Source organism: Eleutherodactylus coqui, chromosome 6 (genome assembly GCF_035609145.1).
Source record: "Eleutherodactylus coqui strain aEleCoq1 chromosome 6, aEleCoq1.hap1, whole genome shotgun sequence".
Classification (NCBI taxonomy): Eukaryota; Metazoa; Chordata; class Amphibia; order Anura; family Eleutherodactylidae; genus Eleutherodactylus; species Eleutherodactylus coqui.
Genome location: NC_089842.1, coordinates 149495118 through 149510999, shown reverse-complemented (window position 1 = coordinate 149510999; position 15882 = coordinate 149495118). Strand labels below are relative to the sequence as shown.

The window sequence follows — 15882 nt, the reverse complement described above, 5'->3', positions numbered from 1 at the left end:
CCAGAAAGCGCTGGTCTAATTGGCTGAGTGCTCAGCCAATCACAGGCAGCCCTTAGCCATTGAATGACAGCTGAGGACTGCCTGTGATTGTCACAGCACTCAGCCAATCACAGGCAGCCCTCAGCCATTCATCAATGAACTGCTGAGTGCTATCTGTGATTGGCTGAGCGCTCAGCCAATGACACCAGAAAAAACGCTAGTGGGTAGGCACCCTTATACATAGAATAGGGCAGTGAAGCTCAGGCTATGGCCTTTATTGCCCTGAATTGTGTTTAGTACATACACTGCTTATAGGCAGGCTTATATAATGCTAGATGGCCCTCTTAGATGAAGTTAATAGCACAGTAATTAAAGTGGAAGGAAGCCAAATTTTAATAGCAATACAATTTTATTAGAAGCATGCCATGAAAATAAACTAATCAAAGGATGTCCTACTGCTCACACAGCAAGTTGTCCGCTGGGGAAACCTGAGAGCAAGTGTTCCATTTTCCTTCAGTGTCACCACAAAGGAAATAACAAGCATTAGGGCTTGTTAACAAGAGCGTGTTCCGCGCACATTAGCCACACTGGAAAGATTGCGGCTATAGTGCTGAAAAGATCGCGTGAGCGGGCTACTTGAAGTCCCACATCGCACTCTTGTGCACATCGCACCCCATGCAATGTGTTTTTCTGTCTCATTGAAAACAAAGGGCGATGTGATGTGGATTTATTGCGGATTTCTGCCTCTCAATTGAAGTCTATTGCCTGAAATCTGCAGCACTTTCCTTTGCTGATCCAAAACCTGCTAAAGGTGAATACCAACTTGCGTTTTTCTTGCGTCATTGTCAATGGGACTTTCTAATGTTAAAAACGCATCGCATAAGAATCGCAAAGCACAAAAATTGCAAATCACTAACTTTCGATGCATTGTTAACATTAGAAAGTCCCATAGACAATCGTGTTAAAAAAATGCAGCGATATCACGTGAAAACAACACACAAGAAAAACACAAGTGGGTATTCACCCTAAGCAGGTCAATTTCCCCACAGATTTTGGGTGGATTTTTACAGCAGCGTGTGAACATGGTTTTAAAATCTCACCCACTTTGCTGCTACTGTAAATGCTATAGGCCTCTTCAGCTGTGGAAAAGTCACAGCAAATCACCTACGTGTGAAAACACTTTTAGGCCCAATGTACACTTTAATTTGCGGAACACGTGGGAGAGATCCGCAAATCAAAGCTGCCCATAGCGATGCATTAGCATCTGTAAATGATTTAAAAGCATTCGGATGCCATTTTCGCCAAGTGTGGGAGTCGCACGCTGCGGGAGAAAAATCGCAGCATGCTCCATTTTGGCCATGGATTCCGTGGAATGGCTTTCATGGAAGTCAATGGAAGCAGTCATATCCGTGGCACAGCCACAGCTGTCATTTTGTCTTGCCGCGGATTCCGCGGGAGAGCAGGACATTTTTTTAAAAATGCACTGCGCATGCGCCCGTACGTCGCCGGCACGTCCGGAGGCATTCTCTGTACTGAAGAAAGAAGGTTCAGCCGGCACAGGGGAGATCCGCGCAGGAGCCGGAATGGTAAGAAAACCTATTTTTCTCCACAGGCACGCAGGGATTCCGCTGCGGGATTCAGCAGTGGAATCTGTGCATGCAAGTAAACATTGGGCCTAACTCTAATACCATTTTAATAACTTATGTTATCAAATGATATAGCAATAATGGTTACAAAAAGTGTAAATACAACAGGTAGTGAGGAGCTAGTGACCTCACAATAATGTAATCATGCTAGGTAGAAAAATATACGGGTCCTATATAGGGTAACAACATTCTAGAAGTTCTCGGGAAGTCATAGAATCATAGAATGGTAGAGTTGTAAGGGACCTCCATAGTCATCGGGTCCAACCCCCTGCTCAGAACAGGATTCACTAAATCATCCCAGACAGATAATTGTCCAGCCTTTGTTTGAACACTTCCATTGAAGGAGAACACACCACCTCCCGTAGTAACCTGTTCCTGTCATTGATCAGCCTCACTGTCAGAAAGTTTTTTCTAATATCTAATCTGTGTCTCCTCCCCTTCAATTTCATCCCATTGCTTCTAGTCCTTCCTTGTGCAAATAATAATAATAATCTTTATTTATATAGCGCCAACATATTCCGCAGTGCTTACACTACAGGGGAAATAACACAAGACAATAGATACATGAAGTAATCAATTGATGGAAACAGTAGGGGTGTGGGTCCTGCCCCAATGAGCTTACATACTACAGATAATGGGGTAAAACAAAAGGTAAAGGGGCTGGAGATGTGCACGGTATGGCGAGGTGGAGAGTGAGGGGTGCTATACACACAGACAATGGTCAGGCCGTATAGTGGCGGAATCGGGATGACTGCAGGTGCCGGTTGATTACGGCTAGCAGGGATTGCAGTCTGTGGGACAGGGAGCATGTTATCAGGCGGAGTACCAAGGGGTTTGGTTTAGGGGATATGGTATGCCTCCCTGAAGAGGTGCGTTTTTTGAGCAAGCCTGAAGTTTAGTGTGTCAGCGATTGCCTGGATGTTTTTTGGTACCACATTCTCCAAATGAGAATAGGGCTGATCCCTCTGCACTGTGACAGCCCTTCAGATATTTGTAGACAGCTATTAAGTTTCCTCTCAGCCTTCTTTTTTGCAAGCTAAACATTCCCAGATCCTTTAATCGTTCCTCATAGGACATGATTTGTAGACCACTCACCATCTTGCTAGCTCTTCTCTGAAGTTGCTCCAGTTGGTATATGCCGTTTTTAAAGTGGGGTGCCCAGAACTGGACACAGTATTCCTGATGAGGTCTGACTAAGGAAGAGTAGAGGGGATAATGACCTCACGTGATCTAGACTCTATGCTTCTCTTAATACATCCCAGAATTGTGTTTGCTTTTTTGGCTGCTGCATCACATTGTTAACTCATGTTCAGTCAATGATCTATTAGTATACCTAAGTCTTTTTCACATGTGCTGCTGCTTAGCCCAATTTCTACCATTCTGTATGTGCTTTTTTCATTTTTCTTGCCCAGATGTAGGACTTTGCATTTCTACTTGTTAAATACCATTCTGTTAATCGCCGCCCACTGTTCAAGCTTTTCTAGATCTTTTTGAATCCTCTCTCTTCTCTAATGTTGGCCATCTCTCCTAGCTTTGTGTCGTTGGCAAATTTGATCAGTTTCCCATCAATTCCCTCCTCCAGATCATTTATAAAAATGTTGAACAGCACTGGGCCTAGGAGAGAGCCTTGTGGTACCCCACTTGATACATTCTTCCACTTGGATGTGCAGGCATTTATGACCACTCTTTGAGTACAATCAGCCAGTTGTGAATCCACCTAACCGTTGCCTTGTCAATCCCATATTTGGTCATTTTTTCAATAAGTATGGGATGAGATACTTTGTCAAATGCTTTACTAAAGTCAAGATATACTATATCCACCACATTTCCCTGATCAACCCAGTCGGTGATTCTGTCATAGAACGAAATAAGATTCGTCTGGCATGACTTGTTTGTTATAAACCCATGCTGGCTTTGGTTAATTGACATCATATTTTTCTTCCTTTTTTGTTAGAAGCTCTAATTCTCCTTGTGTGTTTCCCATGCTCTGGGCATTTATGTAGAAACACATTAGGTAATAAGTACTGTTTCTGCTTGTGGAGCTGCCAGCTGGCATAGGAAGTCTTGTAGGCAATATTCCCTCAGGAAAGGTATGCAAATTATCTCTCCTCCAAACAGAAGAAAACTGTCTCTCTAATCACCTATAGATACTGTAGCCACTATGCAAGTTAATATTAGACTCATCAGAGGAACCTGTTACCAGGTTTCACACTTCTGAACTCTGCAGCACCATTTTATTATAAAAAGCCTTCTATATATGTTTCTCTTACTCCTCGCTACCCCAGTGTACCTGTGGAAAAACACTTAAAGTCAGGCACCATATGCTAATTTGATACAGTCTGCTGGGCATACCCAGACCTTTCCTGCTACCTGGAATCTCCTCTGTAACCCAGCTTCTCTCCTTTTGTTCAATGTGGATAATGTTCCCTATGTCTTTCGCAAGCCTATAAAGATGCCGGTGTCCCAGAAGTCAGAATGGGATAGGTGCAGATGAAGAAGAGCCTTCCTTTATGTGGACCGATCCATCAGGTTCCTCAGCACATGTGTCGGTCGCGGTCTGACTTCCAGGACATTGATGTCTTCACAGGCTGGTGGATAACATAGGTAACATCAACGACATCAATCATAGTGAGAGAGGCTGCTTTACAGAGAGGACATCAGCATGGTTTTGGTATGTCCAATGGACTATTAGGATCACATTAGCATACAGAGTTGGACTTTTAAAAAGGGGTTTTCTAAAAGTATGTGGGGATAATGGGCAGTAAAAGAAACTTGTTTAGAAGGCCTTATTAGGGACTGATATAATGCAGCAAAGGGTTTAAAAAGGCGAAACCAGGTGACAGATTCCATTTAAAGAGCATTTAAATATGACTAGGAATCTTGAGCCAAACCAGAGTTTCCTACAAAAGGAAGAAACACATCTATAGATTTTCAAGTTTATTGAAAATAGTAATATTTTATGTTTAATCTGTTTATTAACCCCTTAAGGACATGGCCTATTTTGGCGTTGAGGACCAAACGATTTTTGGTATTTTTTCATCTCCATTTTTCAAAAGCCATAACTTTTTTATATTGTCTGTCGACGCGGCCGTATAAGGGCTTGTTTTTTGCGTGGTGAACTGTAGTTTTTTTGGTACTATTTTTGGTTACATAGACTACATTGTAAAACTTTTATTATTTTTAATTCTGCCCTAGATTTTTTTTTTTAAAGCGTTAATTATGCAGCATAAATGACACACTACATTTTTTTCTGCGGGACGGTACGGTTACAACAATACCAAAATTCTTATATTTTTTTAGGTTTTTCCACTTTTCCACAATAAAAATTCTTTTTGGGAAATTATTGTTTTTTTCTAAACTCACTGCATTCAAAGTACTTTTTTATTTTTCCATGGACCGAGCTCTCTGAGGGCTTATTTTTTGCGAGACGAGCTGTAGTTTTTATTGGTACCATTTTGGGGTACACACTTTTTTTGATCACTTTTATTGCGTTTTTTGGAAGGCAAAATGCTAAAAATTAGCATTTTGCCTCAGTTTTTTTTTAGCATTTTTTTAACGCTTTTTGCCGTGCAGGATAAAAAGCATGTTCAATTACTTGTACATGTTGTTACGGACGCGTCCATACCAAATATGGATTTTTAATTTTTTTTATGCTAATATGAGAAAAAGCATAAAAAAAGGGTTTTTTAACATTTTTTTACATTTTTATTTTTTGTACTTTATTTTGCTCTTATTTTTACACTATTTGTGTCCCTCTTGGGGACTTTTACTACAGCACTAATGATCACTTATTACAGCGATCTTAGGCAATGGCAATACTGGACGCTGGTATCTGGTGTCCTGTTGCCATAGTAATGAGCCGGGCTCTCGCGATGTTATTGCGAGAGCCGGCTGGAGTCACAGAGGGAGCGTGCTCCCTCTGTGAACCCTTTCCCTACCGCGATCTACTTAGATCACGGCAGGGAAGGGGTTAACAGCGGGGGGTGGAGGGGGGCGCATCTCCGATGCCCCCAGCTGTCGCAGCGGGAGGCCGGCTACTAGTGACAGCCAGCCCCCGCTGCGGGATAGCACGAGATCTGCTATGATCTCGCGCTATCCCTATGACGTAAGGGTACGTCATTTTGCGGGTAGTACCCCGCTCCCATGACGTACCCTTACGTCATGGGTAGGGAAGGGGTTAAAGAATCATAAAGAAAGAAGACGCATAGAGAAAAGCTAGGAAAGAAAAAGAGAGAGAGAAGAGGAAGGAAGAAAAGAAGAAAAAAAAACAAAAGCGGGTAAAGGGGGGGTAGGAAAGGGGATATATATCAATGGGACTGAGAAAAGGCAGATATGGGTGGATGTGTTTGCGTATGTTAGGAAGCATATTGGGGATATTATGGAGGGTACTGCTCAGTTCCGTGTTCTCACTGTAATAAACTTAAGAATTCCTGAAAGGAGGTCCATGCCAACATGAGTTCACGTTTGTGTGTATGTGTATGGTTCAGCTCTTGTATAAACTCCAACATAGTCGGAGGTTGGGGGGCCTCCAGTGCTGGGGGATTGTGGAGCGTGCTGCGGTGAGGAAGTGTCGTAATTGGCCCTTTTTTTATCTTGGCGAGGTGAAGCCTTTACCGATGTATATGTGGTTTGTTCATATAACTGGAAAATGGAATTCCAGAAGATCTGAATAGTTGGGAATTCCCACCAGATGTGAAACATGGTTCCTCGCTCAGTTCCGCACCACCAGCAGGAGTCTGATACAGATGGATAAATACGATGGATGAGGTCTGGATATCTAAACCACCTAGTGAGCAGCTTGTAGTTCTTTTCCTGCGCTGCACAAGCTATTGGTAGTTTTCGGAAGAATACAAATGCTTTGTCACAATCGGAGTCCGAGACCATGATAGACATCTCCCTCTACCAGGATCTGGTGAAGGAAGGATATCCTGGAGTAATATGCGTCAGGAGAATGTTACAGATCTTTGATAGGGCCCTGGTGGGATGTTCCTTCCTTAGTAGTAGGTCTTCCATTGGGGTTGTCGGGAATTGTAGCTGATAGGTCCCAGAGCTGGCCTTTAGAGGAGGACAGCTGGAGGTATTCCAACCACTTTATTTTATGGCTGAGGCATATAGTTTGAAGGGCATGGAACGAGGGTGCAGAGGCACTATTGGTTATGTTGCACCACTATGTGTCCTCTGACTCGTGCAAGCACAGAAATGTATGTTTATTCAGCCTGGGGGGGCATGCTAGATTATGGAAGAGAGGAGGCATTTCCGCTGCCCGATTCAGGAGGTTCCTTCCCCCCCCCCTCCCCCGGAGACTAGCTTGTCCCACATCTACATGCATGTGGAGGTGACATTCGTATAAGAAACATGGCTAGGTCTATCTTTGGGGGCAATTCACAGCAGGGTATGGATATGCTGCCAAATTAGAGCAGCCTCCAGGCCAACCTACTGCTTAGATTGCTTGGAGAAATGCCAGTCTAGTAGTCTGGTCAGTACTGCTGCTGCATAGTACAACTTGAGATCAAGCATACCCACCTCTCCCCAGGTCGTAGGGCGTGTCAAGGTCCGGAGATTAATTCGACTATTTAATACTCCCCACAAGAACCTATGGAACTCCCCCTGAATCTGTTTAAAAAATTGGGATAGAATATTTATTGGGAGCATTTGGAATAGGTATAGAAATCTCGGTACCACATCCATTTTTAATACGCTTATATGACAGATCCAAGTTAGTTGCTTCTCAGAGTAATTATTCAGATCCTTGATTGTCTTTTCCAGCAGAGGGATATAGTTCAACTGGTACAAGGAAGAAAGGTCTGCAGCAAAAGTGTAACTTAAATCTTCTGGGCCCCAATGAAAACCTGTACCAGGGCTCCCAACTATAATGTTTTATTCATAGTACTCGGCTCCCTATATAGAGAAGAGAGACCTTATGGGCCCCCAAAGGCTCCTGGGCCAAGGTACAACCACATCTTCTGCATTCCCTATAGTCACGGCCCTGGTCTGCAGATACATTTACCCCCAGGTATTGTAGAGAGGTGGAGCGCCACTTAAAATCAAACTGGCTTGTCAGGTGGAGAACCTCTTCAGCCAGATGGGAAACATTTAAGGCTTCCATTGTGTTTGTATTCACTTTAAAGGTGCTCAGGTGGCCAAATCTCTCGAATTCCCAAAGAATTTAGTAGGCAAGGGGGTGGGGTCAAAGAAATGATTTGTTAGGAAATCATTTATGGTATCGCTTAGGTCTGAGCAGCATACAGAATCCATCAGGAGGTTGTCATTCAATCTCCACATCCAAAGCTTTGTCGGGGAGCTAGAGATAGTAAGGGTGAGGAAGACAGGTGATCAGACCAAACTGCACTACCTACTGAGGCCTTAGGATCCCATGATAGGGCATGGTGACTTATCAGAAACATGTCTATACGACTTTGGAGTGATGGGCAGGAGAGTAATATGAGTAATCCCTATCAGTAGGGTGCATAATCCTCCATACGTCCACCATTTGGAGTCTTTTGAGGGACTGTTTAAATGCACAAAGTTGCATAGTGGATAGGTCCCCCCAGAAGGGGGAAGAGTCCATGGACATGTCGAGAGGGAAGTTAAAGTCACCCTCCCAGAACCACTATCCCTTCCACAAAATCCACCAGGCAGCCCAAGATTGCTCTACCCGCTCTCATAGGACCCCGATTGGGGCAGATACCAGTTTGCCAGCATAGATAGTGTATTCCATGTCTTGATCTTTAGAAAAACAAACCGTCCCTCAGGATCCAAAAGAGTGCCTATGCCCTCATGGGGAACTACCTTACGTATAGCAATCGAGACTCCTTTAGACTTTGCCACGGGATTTGTGCTGTGAAACCATGTGTTATATCATCTGTCCATAATGTTGGGGATGTTCCCAGCACCAAAATTAGTCTCCTGTAGGAAAATAATGTGAGATTTTGTTTGTGAAGTTGATATAATATTTGGTTACGCTTTTACGCCCCGTTTAGACCCCTTGCATTTGGCATGCAAAATTTCAACTGAGCCATTTGGGTTTTAGGACAATTTTGTGAATATGGTGTTGTGGGAGGTCTGTGGGACGGAGGGAATAGGAGAGGAGAAAATACACAAGGAAAAAATGGGAGCGGGCGAGAGAGAAGACTAGAGAAATAGGATGAAAAGGAGAAAACTGAGAGCCAAAGAACAGAAAAGAAAAGGAACAACTACAATTAAGACAGGAACAAGAGGCTCAGCACGTGCTGAGCCATTAAATATCTGAGGTACACATATCCCTCCCTCAAAACTCAGAAGGGTGTCTCCACTTGTTTGGGAGGGGGGAGTAACTCCTGTGCCCTTGAAAGTAGGATACAAGACCCCCAGGTTGTAGACACGCTTTCTATGGAAGGAGTCTCTCCCCAGAAAGTACACTCCATTCTTTTATGATGCAACCAGACAAATTCAGACAACTTTAATGAGAAAAAGTGCAAACAAGTTACTGAAATTAACTGTGTTACCCAGAGTACCCCGAGAGGCCAGCCTCACGATCTCCCATACACTCTACTGGAGCTAACTCCCTCTCTAGTAAATGTGGGCCTTTATTAAGGGCTATCTCAGCATGATCAGGTTTATGTGAAAAGAGTAATATTTAAATCGGTCATTAAAAAACAAACACACCATATAATGTACCGCAGCACAAGTTGGGCAATTTTAAAATAAATATCACACAACTGTACACTGCAGTACTAGAGCATAAAATAGAGTAAAGGCAAGAAGCCTACACTGTGTGCATCGCACACTGCATGGTACCAACATTCTAATAAAGCTACACATGTCATTAGTGACATTAATGATCAGACACTGACTTATAGCCTCCTATAGGTGACATTACAGTGACAGTTTTCTAACTTCTAGAGGCGAGCTAATTTTTATCCTTATTTCCAGGGAGCATTGCCTTTAATGATTTGCAAGGAGGAACAGTACCAAAGATCTCTCACTTACCAAATCGTACTTATGAATGGCAAGAACAACCAATCAGTTGTCTATACATGGTTGTCTCTTCCTTTTGGAGGGCTAAAATTCTTAGTCATGTTTTTAGACTCTTTAATGGGTTGGTTATTAACCTACAGGCTAGCTACCTACAGCCAACATTGGGAGACAACTGGTGTCCTTCTGGAAGAGAGCTAATTTGCTCATTATTATATAAGCCACCCATTACGTCATTGCTAGTGAGATCAGGTAAAGTTTAATGTTGTTTTGTAAACTTCCAAGAAAAAGTCAAGTTTTATTAAACTTATTGCTGAAGTCTGTAGTATTTGGTACCTTGTGGCTCAGGGCTCCTTCCCACAAGCATATATCGGCCTGCCATTTTCACAGTCAGCCAATATACGCTGTGATCTGATGAATTAGATTCCAATGCATCAGATCACATGGCTGTATTCCCGCGACATAAAAGCGCCTGGATGGCCAATATAGCACCGAGCGTTTTTACGTTGGGCCCAAAAGATAGTCCTGGAACTATCTTTTGGGCCGGAATACGTCGGCCGCTGCATGGGCTCCTATGGGAGCCAATGACAGCGTACGGAGAAGGGAGGTGAAAGGGAGTTGACTACTAAACTCCCTCCCTCTTCTCTCCTCCCCTCCGGCTGATACCAATGGGAGGGGCGGGGCAGGGGCGAAGCTAAGCTCCCACTCCTCCCCTTGTCCATAGCCAGCAATGGGAGGAGGCGGGATGAGGCAGTGCTTAGCTCCCCCCTTTCCTGCCCCCTCACATTGGAATCAGCCAATGGGGAGGAGAGAGGAGGTGAGCCGGTGAGGGGGAAGAAAGGGGAAGGCTCAATGGCATGGCAGCCTCGGCATATATGCACCAGGGCCAATGCTCTCTGAACGGGTGCACAAACATTAGATTTGTGCACCTGTTCACGAGTTTTTACAGCTCACATCATAGCGTATATCAGTCGGCTGTGAAAACGGCGTCCGATATTCGCTCATGGGACTAAGGGTGGCTTAAGATGACCGTTTATTTTGTGCGTGCATACGCACGCACAAAAACGCGCATCTATTAGCCCCAATGCATTCACCATGGTGTGTGCACATGTCTGTGCTTTACAGGCGTGTGCCTGCAAAGATAGGAAATGCGTGCACCATAGTGAATGCACGCAGTGTTAACAATTGAACCGCGGCTGCTGCCGGCGGCTCCATTGAAAACAATGGTCTGCCGGCACCCCTGCATTGTTTTTCAGAGAAGGGATTTACATATAAGCTCTTGCCTGAAAAACAAAAATTTTAGTGTAAAAAAAATAAAACAATAAAAAATAAATTTACCTGTTCGCCGTTGCTGTGTCCCCTGCAGGTATGAAGAACACATCTGCCGCATGCGGCAGATGTTTCCTCCATCCCCGCTAGTAAAAAGAATTCCCTGCTGCTACATCTGCCACATCTGTGACAGATGCAGCAGAGGAATTCTTCAATTCTCTACCGCAGCTGTCACACATGACAGCTGCGGTAGAGGATTCTGCTGCTGGCACCCTGTAAATTGCTTTCAGGGAAGGGTTTTAAATATAAGCCCTTCCCTGAAAATCTAGTAAAAGTGCTTTAAAAAAAAAAAAAGACATTCACCTTGCTTCAGCTTCCGGGGCTCAGCCGTGTCTTCTCCTGTTGTCCCCTGCTCTAAATTTAAAATCCCCGCTTACTGAAAGAGCTGAATGTGAGGTGCTCAACCAATCACAGGCAGCTCTCGCCTGTCATTCATTCGGGGATAGATCAGCACCACAGAGCAGGGGACAGCAGAAGAAGACAGGGCTGAGCCCCGGCAGCTGAAGCAAGGTAAGTGTTTATTTTTTTTGTTTTTTAAAGCACTTTTACTGGATTTTCATGGAAGGGCTTATATTTAAAGCCCTCCTCTGAAATCAATTGACGGGGTGCCAGCAGCAGAATTCTCTACCGCAGCTGTCATGTGTGACAGCTGCGGTAAAGAATTGAAGAATTCCTCCGCTGCGTCTGTCACAGATGTGGCAGATGTAGCAGCAGGGAATTCTTTTTACTGGGGGGATGAAGGAAACATATGCCGCATGCGGCAGATGTTATCTCCATCCCTGCAGGGGACACAGCAGCGGTGGGCAGGTAAGTTTATTTATTTAATTTTTTTTTACACTAAAACTTTAGGTTTTCAGGGAAGGGCTTATATGTAAAGCTCATCCCTGAAAAACAATGCAGAGGTGCCGTCAGACCATTGTTTTCAATGGAGCCGCTGCTCCATTGAAATAAAGGCACATACCTGCATTCACGTGTGTTTTTGCACGTACATGGTTCCGCACTTATGTACACACCCATGTACGCACAAAAACATGCTCGTGTGAAGCCACCCTAAAACCTCAGTGTAACCAATGCCAGTCAGCTGCTGCAAAGGCAAATAAAGTCTTGGGGTGCATTAAAAGAGGTATAGGGGCGAAGGACGAGAACATTATCCTTCCATTATATAAGGCACTTGTCAGGCCTCACATGGAATACTACGTACAATTCTGGACACCGGTGCTCAGGAAAGATGTCACAGTGCTTGAGGGGGTTCAAAGAAGGGCAACTAAACTAATACATGGAATGACGGGACTGGAATACCCAGAGAGGCTATCCAAATTGGGACTATTTACTCTAGAAAAAAGAAGGTTAAGAGGCGACCAAATAACCATGTATAAGTACATGAGGGGACAACACATGGATCTCTCCCGCGATCTGTTTACACCCAGGACCACGACGGTAACAAGAGGACATCCGCTACGATTAGAGGAAAGTAGGTTTCATCACCAACATAGAAGGGGATTCTTTACTGTAAGAGCAGTTAGACTGTGGAACTCTCTACCGGAGGAAGTGATGATGGCAAAATCCATAGAGGAGTTTTAAAGGGGACTTGATGTCTTTCTGGAGAAGAAGGATATTACAGGATATAAATATTAGGTTAAGTGTCAATCCTGGTATACAGGCAGGTAGGAACTATTAGGGGTTGATCCAGGGAACAGTCTGATTGCCATTAGGGAGTCGGGAAGGAATTTTTCCCCCAAAAGGGCTAATTGGCTTCTGGCCTTGGGGTTTTTTGCCTTCCTCTGGATCAACACAGTAGGATAGACAGGCTGGACTGGATGGACATTGTCTTCATTCGGCCTTACATACTATGTTACTATGTTACTATGTTACATCTTAAAGGGGTTTTCCAGTCAATTTTTATTGATGACCTATCCTCAGGCTGATGTCCGCCACTCGAGCCCCAGTCAATTAGCTGTTTCAGCCCCTGCTGTCAATGGCAAAACACAGAGGCTATGGAGGCAGACTGTGTAGTGGCCAGTTCTAGTAATCGCAGGCACAGCTCTCATTGATTTTAATGGCAACAGCTGATCAGTTAGGGTCCCATGCAGTGGACCTCAGCCAATCAGCTATTGATGACCTATACTGAGGATAAATCATTCATAAAAAACTGCCTGGAGAACCCCTTTAACTTCCTTCCATTAGTAGCAATGCATATGAGTGCTGCCTCAAACCATAACTGTGCTGTCTTGGTTTTGTGTAAGTATACGATTTCAGTGCTGTAATAATAATTCAGGACGTACTTATAAATTCAGGAAAAAGTTTGCCAGGTTTCTGAATCTCCAGGACCAGGCTCTAATGTTCTACATGCCGGAGGACTCAGGCGGGACGTGTTAATTCCATTAATGTGAGAATACAACCAGCTGCCTCCTGTTCTAGGGATGACTGTTCTGCTTGTCTCATTAGCTATTTAGACATTTGCAATTCAGATCCAATTAAAATGTCTACCGTCCTCCTAAACAGCTAAAAATATACCCGACTGATCTCTGAGCCAGCACTGCGCTCTGTGTCGCGTACCAGGAGGACTGGAGATGGTTTATATAAGAAAAAGATGATCTGCTCTGTACTCTAGATAAACTTTATGGAATGTACTACATCTTTAAGTTAATATAGATCAAATATTTCCAAATATCCAAATATATATATAAAAGTCCATAAGGAGCAGTACTATAGTAGTTACTTTCTTATACATAGGAGGCAGTATTATAGCAGTTATATTCTTGCACATAGGGGGCAGTATTATAGTAGCTATATTCTTGTACATAGGAGGCAGTATTATAGCAGTTATATATTCTTGCACATGAGGGGGCAGTATTATAGTAGTTATATTCTTGTACATGGGGGCAGTATTGTAGTAGTTATATTCTTGTACATAGGGGGCAGTATTATAGTAGTTATATTCTTGTACATAGGGGGCAGTATTATAGTAGTTATATTCTTGTACATAGGAGTAGTATTATAGTAGTTATATTCTTGTACATAGGAGGCAGTATTATAGCAGTTATATTCTTGCACATAGGGGGCAGTATTATAGTAGCTATATTCTTGTACATAGGAGGCAGTATTATAGCAGTTATATATTCTTGCACATGAGGGGGCAGTATTATAGTAGTTATATTCTTGTACATGGGGGCAGTATTGTAGTAGTTATATTCTTGTACATAGGGGGCAGTATTATAGTAGTTATATTCTTGTACATAGGGGGCAGTATTATAGTAGTTATATTCTTGTACATAGGAGTAGTATTATAGTAGTTATATTCTTGTACATAGGAGGTAGTATTATAGTAGTTATATTCTTGTACATAGGGGGCAGTATTATAGTAGTTATATTCTTGTACATAGGAGCAGTATTATAGTAGTTATATTCTTGTACGGAGGGAGGAGTATTATAGTAGTTATATCCTTGTACATAGGAGGCAGTATTATAATAGTTATATTCTTGTACATAGGAGGCAGTATTATAGTAGTTATATTCTTGTACATAGGGGGCAGTATTATAGTAGTTATATTCTTGTACATAGGAGCAGTATTATAGTAGTTATATTCTTGTACGGAGGGAGGAGTATTATAGTAGTTATATTCTTGCACATAGTGATAGGTACCATAATAGTTATTTCCTTGTGCATAGGAGCAGTATTATAGTATGTATTTCTATTATAATTGTGATATTCCTTTAATTGGTGACCATTCTTAGATAACGTTCATACAATACAATTGGAAGGAGAATTACATTGAGCATCCTTATGACCTTTTGCGTTGAGGTCCATTCCAAGTCAAGAAAAAAACATGCATTGTGCTAGAGCTATTTTATTTGCACCCATCCCATATCCTAGTAGATTTTCATATCCATTGCTTAACCTTTTACGTATGATTTAAAATGTATCTACAGATTTCCTTGTAAGAATGGAGGAACTTGCCAAGACAACAATGGCTTTGCTGCTCGAGCTTCTTGTCAGTGCCCTTTAGGCTTTGAAGGTGATAACTGTGAAGTAAAGGAAGATGGCTGCAACACAAACCCTTGTGCAAATGGTGGTAATTGCACTGACACTGATGCAGGATTTAAATGCAAATGCCGAATTGGATTCAGTGGTCAGTCTTGCAAGGAAGTCACATCATTGTGTAGCAGTAATCCCTGTACCCATGGTGGGACATGTCAGGAGAAGATCAGAGGATATCGGTGCATGTGTCTACCTGCATACACAGGAGCTACATGTAATGTGTTGAACACAAATAAGAAGGTCCATTCAATGGTCAGTCATCATTTTCAGCCCCACCACAAGATCTTCCCACACCAAGGGCATGAGGTCTTGAAGATAACAATGAAGGAGACAGTCCACAATATGGACCCGTTCCTTAGCCGGAGTCAGATCATTTGCTTCATTGTTCTAGGTCTTCTTACTTGCCTCATTGTTCTCATCACAACTGGTATTGTTTTCTTCTCAAAGTGTGAGACCTGGTTGGCCAATGCAAAGTACAGCCACCTGATCCGTAAGAAAAAAGATTTCTACATGAAAGCCGACAGGGAAGCTGGCAATGACGTCAAAATAATTTTTCCTGAAAAAGTTAAAATTGCTAACTATAATAGGAATTACACTACTATTTAGTGCACATTGCGGGGGGCAAGATTTTAGAACACTTGCCAAGTGAGTCATAACAACTGATTCTTTTACAGTTTCCCTTGCACACCTTCTGAGAAAGATTGACCATCCAAAAGGAGAATATTTTGCCATACGCACCCTGGTTGGATCAAGGTCTATGTTCAAAGTCTAAGATTGACATGCTTATGAGACTCCTGATTTAGCAATTTAGCATTCTCCACAAGAAACAGAAACAGAGGAAACATCCCCCTTTCTCCAAGCCAAAGACCTCTCACTCAGCAAACTAGTACCCTGCTCTGGTGTCATAACAGCTGTACACAGATGGGTATCTGGCTT

General features: G+C 42.9%; 1 protein-coding gene across 1 annotated transcript in view; it reads left to right on the top strand.

Annotated features, from left to right (window-relative positions):
- The window catches only part of DLK1 (delta like non-canonical Notch ligand 1), a 51226-nt gene extending 35674 nt beyond the window's left edge, over positions 1–15552 (top strand). Inside the window, exon 5 of the mRNA XM_066605803.1 lies at positions 14838–15552. Coding sequence (XP_066461900.1) covers positions 14838–15552 — 715 coding nt within the window. The remainder of the gene's footprint in view (positions 1–14837) is intronic.
- Positions 15553–15882: the final 330 nt, after the last annotated feature.